The sequence below is a fragment of the Zingiber officinale genome, chromosome 8B, assembly GCF_018446385.1.
Source record: "Zingiber officinale cultivar Zhangliang chromosome 8B, Zo_v1.1, whole genome shotgun sequence".
Taxonomy (NCBI): domain Eukaryota; kingdom Viridiplantae; phylum Streptophyta; class Magnoliopsida; order Zingiberales; family Zingiberaceae; genus Zingiber; species Zingiber officinale.
The window spans coordinates 1,433,611-1,453,586 of NC_056001.1; the positions used below are offsets into that span (position 1 = coordinate 1,433,611).

Sequence of the window (19,976 nt, forward strand, 5' to 3'; positions counted from 1 at the left end):
GAAGATTGTTTATCTCAAGATTAATCATCTTACTTCCTGACATAATGTGAGATTAGACCATCTATCTCAATTTAAGGATTTATCTGATAGACTGAATATGGAGTTAAATTGTTTATCCCAAAATGAATAGCTGGGATCGAATTTTTACCTTAGGATAGATACATGTTAAAAAATAAAAAATTAAACTAAAAATATTTGAGTCACTAATTTACTAGCTGAACCATTAGGAGATTAATAGATTAATAATTACAACAATATATCTGATTTTTAGAATTAAAAATTTCAATCAACATTTAAAATATTTTTTTTTCAAATAATGTCTATGGTAAGTCATTAAATACTCGTAAATCATGTATTTTCGACGTAAATTTTGAATTAAGGATTAAAATGCCTGATTACTCATAGAATTAAATATTGTAAATGAATTAAATATTCCTAAATAAATTTAATATTTAGCTTTGCAAGAATTTATTTAATTTGAATAATTTATTAAATTAAATGATTTATGAAGAGAAATAACGAAATGTGTGAAATCGTTGACAGCTCAGCCAGAGGGGATCTGTTTTGATTTCATTTTGAATCGGACTGGTTAGGGTTTTTACTCTCGTCCCTGCTTTCTTCTCGGCAATCACGAAGTTCGTCGCGCGAGAAACCGGTGGGCGTGTGCAGCTTGGCCTGTTGGGTTCGACTCTTAGCCCACCCGTGAGCGCTCCTTCGCCTACTTCTCACGGCGCCTCTTCTCTGCAAGACGCTGCCGGCCGCCGTCTGTCTGATCGCGCGCCGGCCGCTGGCGCATCCTTGCGGGCCAAAGAGTTGCGGTCGCTTCCGCGGACCAAATGCGTTTTCGTAGCTGCCTCCGACATCATTCTCCGGCAGCACCTCGCCGGAGTCAGAGTAGAGACCTCTGACGTAAATTCATTGGATGCTTGCTGTTGAATGTTCTGTGACAGCTTGTGGCATATTGGGAGCATGTCTAATATCATCTTGCGTGGTATTGTTTTATTACCAGTTTTGGTTATGTTTACTTATTAACATTGCATGTCCTAGATTCGAGTTGCTGATGTTTGCCATTTGTTTGTGCTTCTGGGTCTTTTCTTTCTTTAATTAGCTGAAAATATATTTTCTTCGCAGAACAAATAGGAGGAACTTGTTTCTTCTTTCGCTGTGCTTGTTGGAAAATGTATAAATTCTTTGCACTCTTTTTCGAGGGACATATAAGGCTCCAACACTATATTATTGAGAATAATTATTTTGTATTATACAAATAAGAAATTGATTGCTTGTCATGCTGAATTTTAATGTTCTTATTTGCAAATTCTTCTCACTTATATTATTATTTCTAAGAAGAAAAACAATACAAAGGAACAATGGAACTGGATGGGCCTGGAATCGCAAGAACTTGAAATTGATCAGTGATGTTCAAAGATAATTTTAAATTTGATAGTTAAATCGTATTAATTAAACTTGAAGGTGTAAGAGATCGAAATAGCTAACTATGAAACTTCTACATAACTGAAAGTGTTTTAAAGCACCAAGGAAAAAGAAAATTCTACATAACATAACTAATGGTAAAAGTTTTCTTCAACTTATAACTTGTGGTATGACCTAATATAGAATTGAATGAGTAGTTAGATCAATTTAATCAACCCATATAGCTGAGACGCAGCTTGTTATTGTTGATGATCTTTGTTTAGCTTGTTCTATTGTGAAAAGTGTTATCCATTATATAAACATATTATTTTTGATAACTTTTTCATAAAAACCTTCTACACATTGTTAGTCGATCTACCGTATTTTTTGATGCAAGGACGCTGCTATATAAATTATGCAGCTGACTCAAAATGGATATTGTACTCCCTTCTTTGTTCTCTACTCTTATTTTCTGTTCAACTCCACTCGGTAAAAATTTTTCCATGATGCTTGTAACAGTCATGTTTCACTTTATGATGCATTGATGAGTGATCCTGGTCATGTGCTACTGTACTCCATACTGCCATTTTTTCTTTTTCTTTTTCTTTTTCAACTATCACATAAATTATGTTAAACACCAAATACCCTGTTCTAGAAATATTTGTGAAGGCTCAGAATGCTCTGATATTGTCATATGGGATTTAGTTCGTATCCAAATTTTGGTGGATTAGTAGCTTCTAGGTGCTTTCAATCTTGGGCTGACTATTGAAGAAAACTCTGGCTATATCTCTCATTGATTTCTTGTATGTGCCTTGCACATAAGATGGTACTGAGATATATCTCTACACTATTTGTCATTTCTATTCTTTATTTTTTAGATGTAGCACAGGCTGAAACTAGTAATAGTTTCATCAGTAAGCTTCACTCCAGCATTTCAAATGGCCTTCCTCATGCAGAACCAGTTCTTACATTCAAAATAGATGAGAGGGAACTGGTAAGCTTTAGTCTTCTCATCTTCTTTGGTATGCTTCAAAAATAATTCTCTCATTAGTGTTGGTGGAATCCTCTGTATTACCAGGTTCAAGGCATACTACAAATGCTCCAGGGGTTCTCAAGTTCTTCCTTTTACTGGGATGAACATAAACAAGAATATTGCCTGAAAAATGGGATTTATGTGACACATCTATCATATACTAGTCTGTATAATACTCTGAGCCAGTTTTTGTTTGCTGGCACATGCTTGAAGCAAGTTGAGATACATGTTCAAAAGGTGCAATCTACAAATTTCAGTGTCCCTACCCTCAAAGCTTTTGCCAATTCTGCTTCTTCGTGGCTTAAGGTTTACAGTTTTTTAATTATTTTTAGCGGTCTTTACTATTTTTCATTTTTTACTCAAGTCTAATATGCAATTACTTAAATGAAAAAGAGGTTGCGAGATGTTGTTTTGAAGGAAGAAGTCAATGTTGGTGGTTCAGATTCAGGAGCTAAAGCCACTCTCCTGGGATTGACTGATTCTTTGTCAAGGTCAATTTGTTGTCTTTAACACATAAATTAAGTTTTGCACATATGTCAATATATTGCTTGCATTTTATATTTTTTTCAAGTGAACATTCTATTATTATCCTATAGTAGTTAGTTTAGTATTTTGACTAGAGGCAAATTCTTGTAGGTGTTATTCAATCATTCTCAATGTGATAATATCCTCTGAAGTCGCAAAATTATCTATAAACTTAATAACTTTCTTTTGACGACGACCATTAATGCTTCAAATTTTGTCTAGCTTGAAATTATTCTGATTATATTGGAGAATATTTGTCCTAATCTTCATTCTTAATTGATGTCCTTTATATTCTTTGTGAATTTTTTTTTTTGAAGAACAACCAAATTATACATATAGTATACTACTGTGTTCCATTAACAAATAAATGCCGTAGTGAAGTGGCACTTTTTAAGCAGAACATGTAAGCTGCAATTTACTAATTTTTAAGTATTAAATTCTTTTTTCATTAAGCAATATTTTCTTCATTGTATTTGTATTCATGAATGTTATTGTTAGCCTGGCATGAACATAAAGTTCTTTACATTAATAGACTAATTTGATAAACATCTATATAATTATGAAATTTGTCGGGGTAATAATTTTGTCCTTTAAGTACTTTATTCCAACGATCAGTTCACGCAATAATTTCATAATAAACATCTCTATAACTAGGAAACTTTTTGGGGTAATAATTTTGTCCTCTTAGCATTTTATTCTCATCTCAGTTGAACCACCAATCTGCAGTATCCATGCAGGAGCAGAGCTCCTTCATCAAATTGTCTATGGAGCAATCCCCAGAGCATATCATCACACATCACCATCTGCAAGTGAATTGACAGTTCATATTCTCGATTATCTTTTCAAAAAGTTGAATGAATTCTGTCTTGTTGAAGGTGGCAAGGTTGCAGAATAATAAATGTTCAGTTTTTGCTACTCCTTGCCCCTTAATCTTTGCAATTAATTTAGAGAAATCCTGCTAAAATAACAGGAGGAGGCTTACCTTATGCTGCTTTTCTTCTTCACGGAAAGCTTGTTGCCATATCTAGAGGGGCTTGACTCATGGCTATATGATGGAATTCTTGATGATGCTTTTGAAGAGGTATTTCGTTGTTTTAACTAAAATTTTACATTTTTTGGCCAAATGTGCCATTATTTTGACTACTATTTTAGTTGACTTTAAGAAAAGCAGGCTTTACATCCTTGAGCATGGTTCAAGCCTCACTGAATAATATTGGCATGGCGTGGTGTATTTAATCACCCTTGAACCATGCATGATCTTACTGAGTATGGTCAGTATCTCTCTATATCAGTATTAGTATATATCAGTGATTCAGTGCAATATCTTTATTCACTGTTAAATTGTGCATGATCTTCAGGAGCACGAGTCAATGCCTCCCTATTTAGTTATTGTTGAGCACCTACTTGCAAAAACATTGATGTCTAAAAGCCTATCTGCTAATATTTCATCTAACATAAACAATATTGCTATTTTATCCTACATGTTGATCTGGCCAAAGGTGAATCAAGTGAGATATTTGAGATTCTCAATTGAGAATCAAGTGTACTTTGACTGTTTCAGTTTTATGTGGTTGCAGCAAACTAAAATGTTTTCATACATTCCATATTTTGTGCACATTTTTGTGATCAAGACGATAAACCAGACTGAAAAGATTTGTACACTGCAGATTTCTAATTGATTTCCTCTTTCCTCTGTTATCTGAATTTGAACTTAATGGCAGATGTATTTTTATGCAAATAATGAAGTCAGCATTGACCAACCTGCCTTTTGGGAGATGAGCTATCTTCTTAGATGGGGAAGATGGAGGAAAGCAAAATCTGACAATGTCCCAGAGTTGTTAACCGAGTACGAGTCAAGTACAAAAATGAGAAACAAAATGAGTGAGCAAGAGCGTGTTCTAGGATTTACTTCACAAGGGAGAGACCAAGCTGATATTGATAACATAGTCTGTCCTATATTTCTGAAGGACATAGCTAAGTCCATTGTATCTGCTGGAAAATCTTTGCAATTGGTGAGACACGTTCAACGTGACCACATTGTTTCATTAGACAACAACAATGAGTCTGAGCAATATAAACGTATGCTATCAAAGGGGTTTGAGTTGGGCTCTCAAATTTGTGAGCATCAAAACCAATGCAGCAATCTTGAGGAATGCATGTCATTTTATGAAAATAACCATGCACGGGTTATGGGATTTTTGACTTTGCCAGAGGTCTTCCTAGTCTCGTTGGTTGGCTTGTTAGTTGATGGTGATCATGCTTACAGGTGTTTATGGTCTGCTGATATTGCTCGAGAATACAAGACTCTGATATTGGGATGTAATTTAGAAGGAAGAAGCCAAGAGGGTCTAAGCACTAAATTTGCCTGTGATAAAGTATGGAAAAAGTTTTTAGCTGATGTTGTATTTAGGAGGATACTTGGGGACAGTGATAGAGAGGATTATAATGAATGCAAAATAAGCTTTTCCGCATCCCCTTTTGATCCAGAAAGATCAGAAAAGGCTACAAAATTACACAGAAACCACTTGCAAGATCTTGAAGCTGCTAGTTCATTAGGAAAGAGTATATTTTACTCTTTGTGCCCTGGCAATCCAGTGATAACTGTTAGCAGGGAAATTCTGAGACAGAACTTGTCCTCTTGGGATGAACTTAACATATCAAAAGATTTCTATCTTCCACCAATTAACGATGAAAGTTTACGTGAGGACATCTTTGGTGATAAGGATCTTGGTGCAAGGCTGGATAGTGATTCATTAAGATGCCCTAGATTTGATAGAACTGACTATGCACTTGGTCTTCAATTTGATGGACGAGAACACATACACAAACAAGACGATCAAAGGAGTTTGGAAAATTTATATGCGTTTCCTACCATTCTTCCTTTTTTCCAGGTAATCAAATGGTTCATGTATTTATCAGATTTGTTTGATCGAACTTTTTATTGAAATTATATAAAAGCAGGAAAATTCTGATGTATCGGATCTTCTGCCTTTTCAAAGGAATAGTACCCTCGCATCAAAAATTCTCAGATGGTTTCAAGTTAATAAAACCAAGTACACACTTCACCCTGCAGTTATCATCCAAGAATGCCTTGTTGCTTATATCATGAAGCAGGTAGGTTGGTTGGCCGCTATTTCAGATTAACTTGTTTGTTTCTAACATTTGTTGTTATTACATTCTAGGTAGTTCATGTTGGTAAACAAATGTTGTCGAGGCTAATGAATGATTGGAAATTAATGAATGAGCTTGGTGTTCTTCATGCTATATATTTATTAGGCTCAGGCAAGATTCTGTGTTGCCTTGGTTATTGTAAATGTACACTCTAGACTTGCCTGATGATCTATGTTCCAGGTGATTTGTTGCAGCATTTCCTTGTAGTAACTTTTAGCAAGTTGGATAAGGGAGACATCTGTGATGATGACTTTGAGTTGAATGCCATATTGCAGGTATGAATTTATTCAAAGATGTGTCACACTTGGTTTTGCTTTCACCTAGGCACCTGTTTGATATAATTGTTGTATTGTGAAAAATGTAGGAATCAATTAGAAATTCATCTGATGGTGCTCTTCTTAGCACACCAGACTCTTTGGTTGTATCTCTGGCAAATTCTGATTATGAGGAAACTGAAGGGGGAAATCTCTCAAATTCACGAATGACACAGAATCAATGTTTTGGCATTAATGCACTAGATATGCTCAATTTCAGTTACAAGGTATGTATATGACTCTTTTTCCAAAGAATGCCCTTGGACTTTTATTCTTTTCGCAGGGCGACTCGCTCTTTATTTCTGTCCAAAAAGTGTACTCTCCCACATCCATCCATCCATCCATCCATCCATCACCTCCCCCAACTTACTTTTCATAAATCACAAAATAACAGCAACTATGCCTTCTAGATATGTGTTCTTGGGAGTGTGAGGAATTCAAATCTATCATTAATTTTTTTTTTTAATGTTTTGGTCCATTAAACCATTTTGATCTAAACAACCCTTTTAAACTTAAAAAATTATGTTCAGATGGATTGCCAAAAGTGATAAAGATTTGGTTCTAAAAAGATACAAATGCAAAAAATGTAACTTCATATAGAGAATGTAATTTTCGTTGTGCTTTACAGCTCCAAATCGCAAAATAAGATGACTTCTTAGAACAACATCAACAACCAAGCCTTATCCTACTCGGGTCAAGATGTCTTCTTAGAAGTGTGAGCAAAATTGTAAGGAATTCAAATCTGAGCCTAATCTTTGATTTTAAAATGATCTTGTCCATTAGTTTCGACCAAATCGGTTTGATGGAGATCTCAATATCATAAATCCAATAGTACCCTTATTTGTTCTAAATGATAAAGATTCATCTCTCAAAAAAATTAAGATACAAAAAAATAACTTTAATGTAGAAAAAAATGTAAATTTCATGCACTCTACGACTTTAAATTACAATGTGTCTTGAAATCTAGTCTTAATTTTTAATTCTGAAATGGTTTAGTTCATTGAACAGTTTTAACAGAAACGGCTTAACAGTACGTTTATTTGTAAAAATTGGCAATCTTTTATTATTATTATTTTTTAAAATATAGTTTTCCATTGCTTGAAATTTAAAAATAAGATCATATTTGAACTCACTGTCCTCTGAACATATATATGGTTTTATTGTTATGATTTAGAGCAGATTTGGTCAAAAGGGTTCAATAGATCAACATGGTTTGGAACCAAAAACTAATATCATATTTAAATTTCTGACGCTTTAAGGAACACATAAAAAACTAAGGTCATATTTGAATTCTGATGCTTCGAGGAACACATATTTGGGTTTTATTTTTTGATTTAGAGTTGATTTGCTCCATCAAATGATTTTTTAAATAAAATGTTTGATGGAGACCAATGGGGGCAATATTGCTTACTAAGGTTATTTAGAGAAGAAAAAGGTGGTGGTGTGAGGTGTGTTCTTTGGTTGATAACTAAGAGGCTCCCTATTGGAATAGTTGAAACACAGGGAGCCTTTTTGAAAATCCTCCTATATATATATTCTTATAAACTACATTTTGCTTTGTAAAGAAATTTAGTGCCACTTTGCCTTGATAGGTCTCTTGGCCACTAGACTTGATAGTTAATATGGAGGCGCTTAAGAGATATAATCAGGTACTTCCTTGGTTGAAAATGTTTCTTCCGTAACACTGCAGTATTTTGATTGTTTTGCGCTCTGTACAGGTTATGGGTTTCTTACTAAAGGTCAAACGTGCGAAGTATGTTCTTGATAGAACTCGAAAATGGATGTGGAAGGTGCAAATTAATCATTCCTTTCTCTTGCCAAACAATTACAATTCATATTTACTGCTTAATATTCTACTTCACTCAGTGGAAATTTATGTAACTTATGTTTTAGGAAACTACACTTCTCTCTCAGAGTGGCAAACAAGATCTATTCATAATGTTTGCATGAATGCACCTATCTTTTTACTCTTTTGATTCAATTTATTGCTGCTGCAAGCAGTGGACCCTGCAATTAGATAATCTGTGACATGTCAGTATTCCCTGTTCTTCACATATATACAACCGCCTTACAAATACTTCCATTCTTTAAACCAAAAGGTTACTCCAGAGTTGACAAATATATTAATCATTACGCTTGAGTTGCTTGGAAACTTGTGTTCTTCCACTTAAATCTCTTTTCATTTTTTTTGCGCTGTGCATTTGTCTCATGTTGTACTTCATTTCTTGTTGTACAATTATTGCAGATGACGTATCTAACAAAAGTACTTAATATTTTCTCACTGAATTTTTGTTCTCAAAGTACACTACAACATCAACGTTGATAGTAAAATCTTTCTGTTCATGTTATTCTCAATCTTAGCATTTTGAGACGATAGAAAGCAATTCCTACCAAAATTTAGTTCACTCTGGATTGAAAGTAAGTGATACTTGGATGGTGAGATATCTTTGAATAAGGTTAAAGAATTGTCGATGTGTTAAAGAATTAGCATTGGAAAGTAGGCAAAATTCTTTTAATTTTATCCTGTGGACGCCCATAAATGTTTTACTGATGTAGCATATCATCCAGAGATTTGAACAGGTTTTATCATTCTGATCCTCTTCTGTCACCTCCTGATTTTAAATTTCTTCCGACACTTTATTTTCTGCGAATTGTTTGACTTCATGCTAACTTTTACATGTATGCAAAGATCCATTAAGAGATTGAGATTTATCTCAAACTCGACACCAAATTTTTGTATTTTATTTTCTGTCCACCTGTAGCCATCAATTTAGAACCTTCGTGCATTTAATACTGAAGGTTCGTGATACATCATTCTTGACATACATAAAATTTTGATTTGGCAGGGCAGAGGAGCCACCACAAGCAATTACAAGCATCATTTGTTAGTAGAACAGAAGCTCCTCCATTTTGTCAATGCGTTTCATCAGTATGTCATGGATCAGGTAAATAACAATTCATTCTTCCTGGAACCATGTTTAGAGGTAAATCATCTTTGAAATTGACCAGATGGATGCAGGTTTTGCACACTGCATGGTCTGAACTTTGCGTTGGAATGGCATCTGCTGGTTCCCTTGATGAAGTTATAGAAGTTCATGATGCTTACCTCTTGTCTATTCAACGTCAATGCTTTGTTGCTTCAGATAAGCTTGTATCAACTTCTGCCTGTCCTCACTTTTTATTTTAGTGATTGAAATCAATCCTACAGCATCAATCACTATCCTTTCGTCTTTTCATGCAACAACAGTGGGCACTGATAGCGAGTCGAGTTAAGACCATTCTTGGATTGGCACTTGACTTTCACACGATACAGCAAACACTTAGCAGCGGTGGAGCAGCTTCTGCAATCAAAGCAAGATGTGAAATGGAAGTGGATCGGATTGAGAAACAATTTGATGATTGTGTTGCCTTTCTTCTGAGGGTAGGACTTCTCGTTTTGATTTTTGTTGATAATGGAGTTCTTTTACAACCGATTGAAAATATTTTATTTTAAAATATGCTTGCATGCAGATCCTCTCCTTTAAGCTTAATGTTGGGCATTTCCCCCATCTGGCAGACTTGGTGACTAGAATTAACTACAATTACTTCTACATGTCTGACAGTGGAAACCTTCTGACTGTACCTAGTTTTGACGCTTCTGCCAAACCAGGAAAGTCCGCTATGTTCAGAGACTGATTGTGTTGCATAATGATGCAGTTTTACTTCCATTTATCGGATAATTGCTTCAAAAGACTTGGGATTGAAGAGTTCCACTTGTCGCAGATCAATTAATTTGTCACTACTAATATCCTTTTCATGCTTGTACAGTTGTGTCTAGATGACGATCTGTAGAAAGGTATGATTTATTTGTTCCTTAATTTACCCACTTAATTTATGATGAAAATTGTGCTTCTTTTGTTGGGATTTCACATGAACATGATTGTGTTATGTATTGCGTTGCAATTCAGTTGGGTGTCCTTTCTGCTTCCTCGGAAGCTGTTTTTTGTCAGTACATAATTGTATTGCTTTCAAAACTCATGTGTCGATCATTTTGACTTTATTATTTTAGTTGTTTATTCATAAAATCTTATATTAAATTGGATCATGAAGGTATTTATGTTGCATTGAAAAAAAATTATAACATGGTTACACTGCTTATAAAAACGTCTACAAAATTATATACACTTTATCTTAAATGGGCAAGTGGTTTATTCATTGTTACCACTTGCCAATCTAAGATAAACACATAGAGCCAATTGTTTTAATTAAATCTGCCGTGTCGATTATTAAATAGCCTTTATTAAAATATTTTATAGAAAAGTATTTATTATTATATTTTGTATTTATTCCTTAAATATTAGAGTATTATATGCATAAAGTAAGAAGTATTATTCATTTTTTTTTATCTATTGTATCCATAAAATTGTTGTTTTATTTATATGTGCATTCCCTTACGTGAATCAAATATTTTTAAAAAATAATTATTTACATTTTTTTATTTATTCAATAAAAAAAATATTCTATTCAATTTGGCGAATCAAACTTAACAATCGTCATTACTTTAAGTAGTCAGTTGTGTTAGTTTTTTAAAAGCTAAAAACGAGACTATTTTCATTTCTACTAAAAGTAAGGTACACCAATTATTGCCCATTAATTTTTACAATAATGGAGGAGTGATAAGTACGCGAGAGATCATGCGGGGCCCACCTGAGATATCCTCCCGGTAAAGTCGGCGGGTTGCACTCATAGGGTGCGTTATGAACTTTGGTTGGAGAATTCTACGACGCGAGGACAAGCGCGCCGGGCCTGTCTCCATCGAGCGGTCGTCAATCCACGTATCACGCATTTGCGATGATCCGACGGACGTGAGATCTTCTTGGCAATCACACGTGTGAATCGACCTCGTCGCGCTCACCGTTTTCTTTTATTACTTTTTTTACACTGCTGATCTGTTGTCACCGCGGTAGAGGAGCAGAAGAACAGATCTCCATTGCCATTGAATCTCCCCTCGCGGAGATTCATACGAGGTTTGATGCCCTCAGATTCCCTGTGATACTTGCTTTTTTGTGAAACAAATCTCTTTTTTGCGATTTTATTGCGGTTTATAGATGTGAAAACCCTAACTTTTTCTTCATAGCGTAGAAAGATATGGTAAAAAAGAAAGGCTTTAGGATGTCAGAATCGACCAGTCGTAGTTTAGCTTCTCTTCTTACTCCCCAGCCCTCTTTTTACATACTTTGAGAAACGACAAGATTTATAGCTCCGTGGATCTCTAGCTTCATTTGAGTTTTAGTATTCTGGTGTGAAGAGATATTTGTGGCTTTCATATTATTTTGATCCTGTTCTACTGTGTGGAGGTGGTTCGACAGAAACTCGATCACATATGGATTCTATCAATGTAATGTAGTTTTTCATTTCAGAGTGAGAAGCTTCCATTTTCTACTAGAATTATAATAAGCAAATGGTAGGTGGTTTTAGTGGTTGCAAAAACTTGTTGCTATATTTTTATGTGAGTAACATATTTTCTTGTTTCTTAGCATCTTGAGATGTGTCCTATTAACCAAGTCATAGTTTTTATCAAAGAATTTTCTCTTTATAAGTATCTTTGTCATTTTAGTCAGTACTTTAACTCAAACTTAGATCAAAGTTTTTCATTTTTCTCCCCTTGTTCTTATGGCAGAGGAATATTTGTTGTTTGTGTGGCTGTATATCATAGCTTACAAAACACTGCTAAGTGATATTGCTTTTTGCCCTTTTTTTTCATGCATCAATTGAATTGAAGGCTCTTTTCCTATTGATAGAATAAAAAACCAACTAACAATGTTGGCCATTAAAAACAATTAACATGCCCAAGTTGTTTCTTTTTGTAAGCTAAGTGCTAGTGAACTATTTTATACTATGTTCTGATCCTCCTTTGTTACTGTTTGTAGGAAGTTTAATGATGGATAAAAGGAAGAATTATTGTACTTTTGAAGGGAAGAGTTGAGTTACCCCATCTAATTTGCCCAGGAAACTGCTAAAATGCTTTTGGCTGTAGAAGGAGGAGGATTCTTTTCTTCTTCGGCATCAGGGTATACTAACGGTCTTGCCCTTTTGCTTTTTGGACGAAGAAATGAAGAACCCATTAAAGTCTCACCTTGGAATCGTTACCAGTTAGTGGAGCAGGAGTTTGAACCTGAACCTCGGTCAACAGCCAGGAAAACTCAAAATTCTCAGGGCTGTGCTTCCTTCAATTGCTTTGGGTGTGCTCATGTGCAACTTGATAGGCATTCTCCTAGTTCAGTCAGTCTTGTTAACCAGTCTGAGACTCATCCAGAAACAGCCTCTTCTGACACGAGTAAGACTTCAACTACTGATGCTCTTAATAAGAGTGACAAGAAGCCTTGCCTGAAGAATAATTTGAAGAAACCTTCCAGAGATTGTTCTGCAAGTTGTGAAGTAGTCAATGCCAATGAACTTTCAGAACAAGTGGAAAATGAGACTTCTTGTTCCACACTAGGGAGAAAAGTTCAGTGGACAGATAAATGTGGCAAAGAGCTTGCCGAGATCAGAGAATTTGAACTCAGGTATATCTTGCCTTAATATAACTAATTAAAATGCACAATGAGTTATATGGTTAAACACAAATGGAATAGTTTATGTTTTTAACATATGAGTTGTTAGTCCTTGCTTCTTTGTTTTATCTTACATGAACACATCTTCATTCTTAAGTTATTTATCAGTTGGTTGTGATATTGTTGTTGGTGACCACAGAATCTAGTGTGCGAAGAATGTCTCAAGTTTGATTCGAGGTGACCACATACTATGTCCAAGAAAACCTAAGACAATTTTTTTCTGTTAGGTTCAAGTACTTGAAAATATGAAAATCAAGAGAATTAAAGATACCAGTCATGTTCCTAGTAGATAAGAGAATTACCCAATACCGTACTAGGTCCAACTACTTTTCCACCTGCCCAAAATGATAATACTTAAGTTAGTTAATACTATCTCATCTATCTAAGGTTATATTTTTTTTTATTAGCCCTGGGACTAAACTAGGACTAGGACATCATAATTAAGTTATAAGTTATGATACATATGTTAACTCTTAGAACATCTTTTATGAATTCGTAACACTGGTGGTTGGTGGGTGACACATGGAGTGAAGGGCAATCGTGCAACTAAGTTGCAAACGGACGAGTGTTGGACAAGCAGCTATTTGTAGACTATCAGGATTTTACTTTTGGATTCTCTATTCTGTGCTTCTTTGCAAGACCTGAAAAAATTTGTACATGTTGCTTGAGACCAATTTTCTGAACAGTACATAGGTGGTCATTTGAATCACTGATTTCTGTATTTAATCATCCCTAAACTTTTGTTAGCTATTTCTTCATGTCCAATCTATTCTTAAATAAGTTGAGCTAGTAGCTTGGTTCGGTGAGAAGAAAACCAAAGCAATATATTATCACATTCATACAAACAGCGAATATGGTGAAATTCTACAAATGCAGGCTCCATTGGCTAATAAAGCAGATGCCAACATTTCACAAATAAGACCTATGCAGGGCCTTATTGTTGATGCTAACATGGTCATTCAAGTCTGTTTTAATCATATAAGAATATTTTTGTCTCTTTCACCTCTCACACTTAAATCTATGAATTGACGAGAAGACCAGTCTTCTCTGCTGGGAAAATGTCATCAATTGATAAGTCAGTACTGAAGGACATCATACTTGCTTGTGATGTTATTGTTTCACCTCAATACCACATTGAATATCATTTTTCTCCTTATCATCAAACCCTTGGCAAATTTATCACTCTGATTTGTCTAGCAAAACTTAGTTGCCCCTTATCTTTATTCTTTTCACTAGACCTAATTCTTGTGCTTATCCTAATGTATATCTCTCCTTTCAAATACTACAGCGATTATGGTCTATCAGATGAGGAATTCAATCAAGAAAAATTCAGAAGATGTGATTGCGTGATTCAGTAAATTTTCATCTAGAAAGATAGATGTAACGTGCAAGATCTGGTTAGCGCTCTGATACCGCCATTCAAAGAATTTGCCAATCGACTGCATATTCAAGCGTTGATTACAAGAGCCACGGGACGTGACGGACTTTTGTTTCTTCTATTTGTTGTGTCCATGTTTCCTTTGCCTGATTCTTTCTTTACAGTGTTATTGAACTTTGGCAATCTATGAAAAGCTAAATTCAGCGTCTCCTTTCTCAACATTCTGCTAATCACATCTGCCATAGTATACACATCTCCTTTCTCAAATCTCTGTTTTTTTTTTCAACTTGTGTTTTTTCGTTTATGACTTGTGGTTAAGACAAGGATGATATTTGGATGCCAAAACAACATATAATATCTATGGAATAACCTTTTTTTTCTAGTTTTAGTCGATGCCAATTCCTTTTGCAAGCATGCGTTTCGTCTGTTACTTTGACAAAACTAGCGCTCTTTCTCGATCATTTTCCATAGCATGTTGAGCTTTTATAATACAAAAAAGAAATTATTTATAAATAAATACGAATCACATAAAGTTGGATCATTTAGAGCGGCGTGATTTGAACGGGGACGAGATGTGCCCGATCCGACATGGCTCTTAACGGGCCCAGTCAAATCTCTCAAAAACATATAATCCATTAAATATTTTTGATAAAAGAGACTTAAAATAAGAATTGTTTTAGGCGAGTGCCTTTTATAATTTGCTCCTTCCGGTTAAAGATTTCGCGTGCAAATTGTTAATATTATTACTATATTTATTAATATAATATAATATATTGGTATAATATAATATAATAAATATAATATATTTGGCGTAGCTCGAGTCCAATCCAGTCCCTCCTTTCTCTTCTACAGCCGCCTATATATTTTCGTCTCTCACTCTTCCAAGGTCCTGCGATCGCTATCCCTCTCGTATCTCCGAGGAGAAGGACGGCAGCGAGATCATGGAGGTAAGAGTCCGCACCGCGGTGGCAGTGGCCCTCTCGCTGGCGATCTCGACAAGAGCTTTTCGCCATAGGTCGCTCGATCTGTCTGGGGCGATCGCTGGGTTCCTGGTGATGGCGATCCACATCGCGGCCGGATACAGGTTCGTACCTCCCCCGTTTCTTGCGAACTGGTTTTAGTTTCTTTGAGGTTTAAGCGGTTTAGTTTCCAGATTCGGCGCGCTCCTGCTCGTGTTCTTCTTCACGTCCTCGAAGCTCACCAAGATGGGCGAGGAAAAGAAGCGAAAGATAGATGAGGATTTCAAGCAAGGAGGACTGCGAAATTGGTTATGTTTCTGTTTCCCCCTCTTTCGTACTCGGTCATCTAATGTGATTAATTTAGAAGTGTTAGGAGTAGCTGTTCAGATTGTGGTTGAACTAAATAATTAAATTTCTTCTATCAAGAATCTTCAGCTTTGATGTTGCCCAATTAGACGTTTTACGAATGTTCTCTTTTTAGTCTTCCAAGTCAATAGGAACACGAGTGTTCAAGATCCATGCGTAATCTTTTGGTAGTGGTTCTACCTCATAAAGCCATGCGTTCTCTCCAAGTAAAACAGAAGCATGAGAGTGGATGCCCCTAACCGGTCCTCGCTAGGCCACTTTGCAAAAAATCAGTGTATTTATTTTGAGAAATTTGCACTCGTACAAATTGAATCGACCTCCAGCATTCCCTTACTTGCTTTATATTTAGCTTGTTATGCACCATCAGCCAAGAAAATATTTCCAACTATTTCCCTCAAGAAAAGAAGTGTGGCATTTGTGAATTGGACGTGCAACACTTGACCCAACCTGTTATCCTCTAGTCAAGATCCTGTGAAATGCATCAGCAAAACGAATAAATAAGGTGAAGCGAAGTCAGCTTACTTACCCACTTCACACACCTAAACCATTGCCTATTGATTATTTACCACTATTGCACCATTAGCTGAAGAGAGAATCTGCATGATCAAAGATATCTAGAGCCTAGAGAAACTCCGCAACAAAAGGACTTGTTGAAGGGGCCCCCAACTTAACCTTGCAAAACGTCTTTTCACAGTCCATTTTTAAATAATCATCTCTTCTTCTTTGTTCTTGCATTGATTTACTACTTCAGCATCACTAATGAAACAATCAGCAATACTACATCCCTTAAGAAAAGCACATTGATGAGCTTCAACAAGAGTTGGAAGAATTAATTGGATTCCCATGCATAGAACTTTGTAGATAGATGAGCAGGTGCTCCAGGGCAATAGATTGAAAGTCCGTGTATGCCACTTCCAACTTGAGTATAAGGGTGAATAAAATTGGTCCTTCATGCTTTTTCTTTTTTTGCTTCTTTACTTTCAAAAATGGTCCTTCTGAATTAAGTATTAAAATTAACAGATAATTGAAACGAACTTTTAGCTCAACCTAAACAAAGGTATGGGTATCATGCATCAAGCCATGGCCTTGCTATATAATGTCTATAGAATATTGAATTAAGGTTGGTTTTCATTAATTGGTAATTTTTAATATATTTTGACCATGATGGAATTGAGGAGCTTGAATTTGCATAGTGATATATTTGTAGGAAGGCTTTATCTAAGTTATATGCAATTTATTTATCTGGTACCAATAGTCCAAAACATTTGTCACTCTGCTAATGCTGGACTTAGAATTTTCCTTAACTTTGGACCAAATTAGTCAATAGCCTTGTGGTCAAGCCAATTATTCAAGTTTCTTTTTGTTTTCTCAATTCTATGGAATATGCTCGACAACTGTGGAGTCTTGTTTACAATAATCACACTGGTGTTTCCTATCTTATATTACAATATACCAGCTTAATTATTAATCGCGCTGCAAAATTCTTCTTTGTATGTCAATTATTATTCTCAAGTATGATAATGTGTGATAAATCTGTCCTCGTTGATGAATGATACATGTTGCAACAAATTCCTAATATCAGAATGGTTCTGTCAAACTTATCTAGTTCATACAATTGATGAGCTTGTACAAATGTCCACATAGTGAAATTAAAAATTGGAAAAAAAATTCCAACTCACTATCATAATGTGTGTTTTGTTTGAGTGAAAGATTATTTCCTGCTTCATATGGCTGGGTGATAAAGGTCAGAATTTTAACAGGATACAAGTATTGTCTAATAGTGGACTTGCAACTATTTTAGTAGTTGTATTTGTAACCGTGATTGGGGGACAAGATACATGCTTGGACACAAAAAGGTCAAAGCTTTTCACTGGCCTTATTGGTGGCATTATTGGGCATTATGCCTGCTGCAATGGAGACACTTGGTCATCTGAAATTGGATTACTTAGCAATGCGCAACCCAGACTAATCACTACATTCAAGGTAGATGCTAGTTTGATAATGTATTAAAGTTTGCTCAGAATGTGATGAATACGGAATAGAGTGTTTTAACTGACTATTACTTTGTTAGTTGTAGCGTAGTCTGAACTAAACTGCAGTTTACAGGAAATCAAAATATCCAATTCATGCTTTTAAGTCATATTTTCTTGTATTCATCCAGGTTTAATCTATTTGGCTTGATTTAGTTTTTTTTTTCTTGCAAGGCTTTACTAGGTCTGGATTTTTTTAATGGATAGTTATCTTTTTTTTCTGTGGGGTTTGTTTTTGCAAAATATTACATTCGTCAAATCAAACTAGAATTATTTATGTTCTTTCTCAACAATAAGATCAATTTCTTTGTCATAGACTGCCATTTTTTAAAATGTCAACATGAAGCCATAGGAGACCCACATGTAGGCCTGAATTGACTTGATCAACAAACTTTTATGGCAAGGATAACTTGAGGTATTCTTTTTCTGTGATCAATGGCTAAAAATAAAATGAGGGTTGAGGCTATTATTTTGCTAGACATCATACAGGGTGCCTGTTTCTGTACGGGATTATTTTTTTTTCCCTAGTTCTCATATTCATGCCTTATGAATCTAGAAACATGAACTTGTATCTTTAGGCGATTTTAAAATTGTTCTTTGATGATTGGTAGCAAATTAATTTAACTTTTGAAACAATTCTTCAAACCTTCCTATCCAACTGAGGGTGTAGTTTTAGTTAGTTGATTGTGGATGCAGTTTTCGTTTCCTATTAGACTGATGACATGAATTGCAGAAAAATGACAAGCCATGACACAAGCATTGACATCCATTGACCAGTTTGTCAAATAAATATGTTTCTTTAGAAAGTTTATCTAATTTTAACTTTATACTCTAATAGCCAGAAGAATCTGACTACTTAAAGTCATTTTGTATTTCCACCAGAGAATCATTTTGTATTATCAGATATTGGCATGAAATGACAGTAGAGTGATTCTGGCTTGCTATACTCACCATGTAACCTATTGTCCCTTGATAATTGTACATCTTTCATATAGATGTGTTCTTTGATACTATGCTCTTAAAACTTTGACCACCCTTTTCTTTTAAAATTATCAGACGGTTCGAAAAGGTACAAACGGTGCTGTCAGCATAGAGGGACTTATAGCAGCCGCAGCTGCTGGTTTTGTTATTGGGCTTACTTCTGTCATCACCGGGTCACTTGCAGCAGCTGACTGCTCTACAGATGCAGTCTGGAAGCAGTTGTTACTAATTCCAATTGCTACTATTGCAGGGTTGGGTGGTAGCCTGATCGATTCATTGTTAGGTGCAACTCTTCAGTTTAGTGGCTACTGCACTGTAAGGAAAAAGGTACGCAAATCTCTACCAACATTAGTGTTTTCAAATTCGAAACCGACGAGCAGTGTAGGTCATGATTTTCTAGTAGAATCAGTAAAAAAATTCTGGTTCAACCAGGGTATTAGGCAGATTAAATATGAAGATTTTCTGGCAAATTCATCTACTAAAGTCTTTTTTCTCACATATATGAGAATCTTCCTTTTTACCATGTAAGGTGGTGAGTAATAGAACACCGACTGTGATCAAGATATCAGGAATGAGCTTGTTGGACAACAATGCTGTAAATGCCGTATCAGTGTTGCTGACCACTATCCTTACTTCCGCGGCGTGTCTGTACATCTTCTGATTTAGCTGGAGGCCTTGATGCTGTAAATTTGTGACTCATGTAACCATAAGCAACTTTTGATCCAGCCTCGCCTTCTATTCTGGATTAACACAAATGTGCCATCTTTTTCTGTCCTTCAAACATCCTCTGCCTCAAATGTACCTTTCAAAGCTTCTTTGTTGCATTTTTCTTCTGTTTTTAGATCCTGTTAATTTGCAAACAAATGTTCTTTTCCCGAATGAAGTTTTATGGAACCTTGATGCGGTACTGAATGTGGTCCTCAAGTGTATTAGAACATAGGTAATATTCTTATTATCTTAGGTTACATACTTATTATATAATTTAAAATATTATATTTCATCCTTTATGGTTTGTAAAATAAAAATAAAATACTTCTATGTTCCATCAAATAGAAGGGGCGAGATTGGGTCGGAATTAGTAGAGAAAATTTGTGAATTCAGTATATATTTACCTAGTGAAAATTTTAGAATTCTTCCTAACTGAAATGTTTAGCACTTCTTATCATATAGATCACAAGTGTAGGATCAGGATGACGGGTCAAAGGAGGTAAATAGA

General features: G+C 35.3%; 3 protein-coding genes across 5 annotated transcripts; all 3 read left to right on the forward strand.

The window, feature by feature from the left end:
- Positions 1 to 556: 556 nt before the first annotated feature.
- LOC122014888 (gamma-tubulin complex component 5-like) lies at positions 557 to 10,399 on the forward strand. 3 transcript variants are annotated; one of them, XM_042571389.1, is made up of 17 exons: positions 557 to 991; positions 2,289 to 2,404; positions 2,489 to 2,749; positions 2,837 to 2,934; positions 3,695 to 3,851; positions 3,939 to 4,049; positions 4,690 to 5,859; positions 5,930 to 6,082; positions 6,151 to 6,250; positions 6,320 to 6,414; positions 6,504 to 6,680; positions 8,046 to 8,102; positions 8,172 to 8,243; positions 9,300 to 9,398; positions 9,473 to 9,604; positions 9,701 to 9,874; positions 9,964 to 10,399. In XM_042571389.1, the coding sequence occupies exons 1-17, from the start codon at positions 937 to 939 to the stop codon at positions 10,126 to 10,128; spliced, it is 3,192 nt and encodes a 1,063-aa protein (XP_042427323.1). In that variant the 5' UTR covers positions 557 to 936; the 3' UTR covers positions 10,129 to 10,399. The 3 variants fall into 3 exon arrangements, 2 of the variants coding, with proteins under 2 accessions (XP_042427323.1, XP_042427322.1); XM_042571388.1 differs by having other exon boundaries at positions 2,300 to 2,404; XR_006120787.1 differs by lacking the exon at positions 9,964 to 10,399 and having other exon boundaries at positions 2,300 to 2,404; positions 9,463 to 9,604; positions 9,701 to 9,818.
- Positions 10,400 to 11,304: 905 nt separating this feature from the next.
- Positions 11,305 to 19,667, forward strand: LOC122014956 (protein PGR-like). Its single transcript, XM_042571524.1, has 7 exons — positions 11,305 to 11,459; positions 12,363 to 12,998; positions 15,277 to 15,508; positions 15,578 to 15,691; positions 17,510 to 17,732; positions 18,836 to 19,087; positions 19,290 to 19,667. The coding sequence occupies exons 3-7, from the start codon at positions 15,366 to 15,368 to the stop codon at positions 19,419 to 19,421; spliced, it is 864 nt and encodes a 287-aa protein (XP_042427458.1). The 5' UTR covers positions 11,305 to 11,459; positions 12,363 to 12,998; positions 15,277 to 15,365; the 3' UTR covers positions 19,422 to 19,667.
- LOC122015594 lies at positions 12,454 to 13,014 on the forward strand. The gene has a single exon (XM_042572568.1). The coding sequence runs from the start codon at positions 12,454 to 12,456 to the stop codon at positions 13,012 to 13,014; it is 561 nt and encodes a 186-aa protein (XP_042428502.1).
- Positions 19,668 to 19,976: the final 309 nt, after the last annotated feature.

Excerpts from the sequence above, each read along its gene's own strand:
- LOC122015594 (XM_042572568.1), top strand. The coding sequence starts at position 12,454 with ATGCTTTTGGCTGTAGAAGGAGGAGGATTCTTTTCTTCTTCGGCATCA.
- LOC122014956 (XM_042571524.1), top strand. The coding sequence starts at position 15,366 with ATGGAGGTAAGAGTCCGCACCGCGGTGGCAGTGGCCCTCTCGCTGGCG. Across the intron at positions 15,509-15,577 it reads CACATCGCGGCCGGATACAG|ATTCGGCGCGCTCCTGCTCG; the intron begins GTTCGTACCTCC and ends TTTAGTTTCCAG. Across the intron at positions 17,733-18,835 it reads GACTAATCACTACATTCAAG|ACGGTTCGAAAAGGTACAAA; the intron begins GTAGATGCTAGT and ends TAAAATTATCAG.
- LOC122014888 (XM_042571388.1), top strand. The coding sequence starts at position 923 with ATGCTTGCTGTTGAATGTTCTGTGACAGCTTGTGGCATATTGGGAGCA. Across the intron at positions 8,103-8,171 it reads CGCTTAAGAGATATAATCAG|GTTATGGGTTTCTTACTAAA; the intron begins GTACTTCCTTGG and ends CGCTCTGTACAG. Across the intron at positions 8,244-9,299 it reads CTCGAAAATGGATGTGGAAG|GGCAGAGGAGCCACCACAAG; the intron begins GTGCAAATTAAT and ends TTGATTTGGCAG.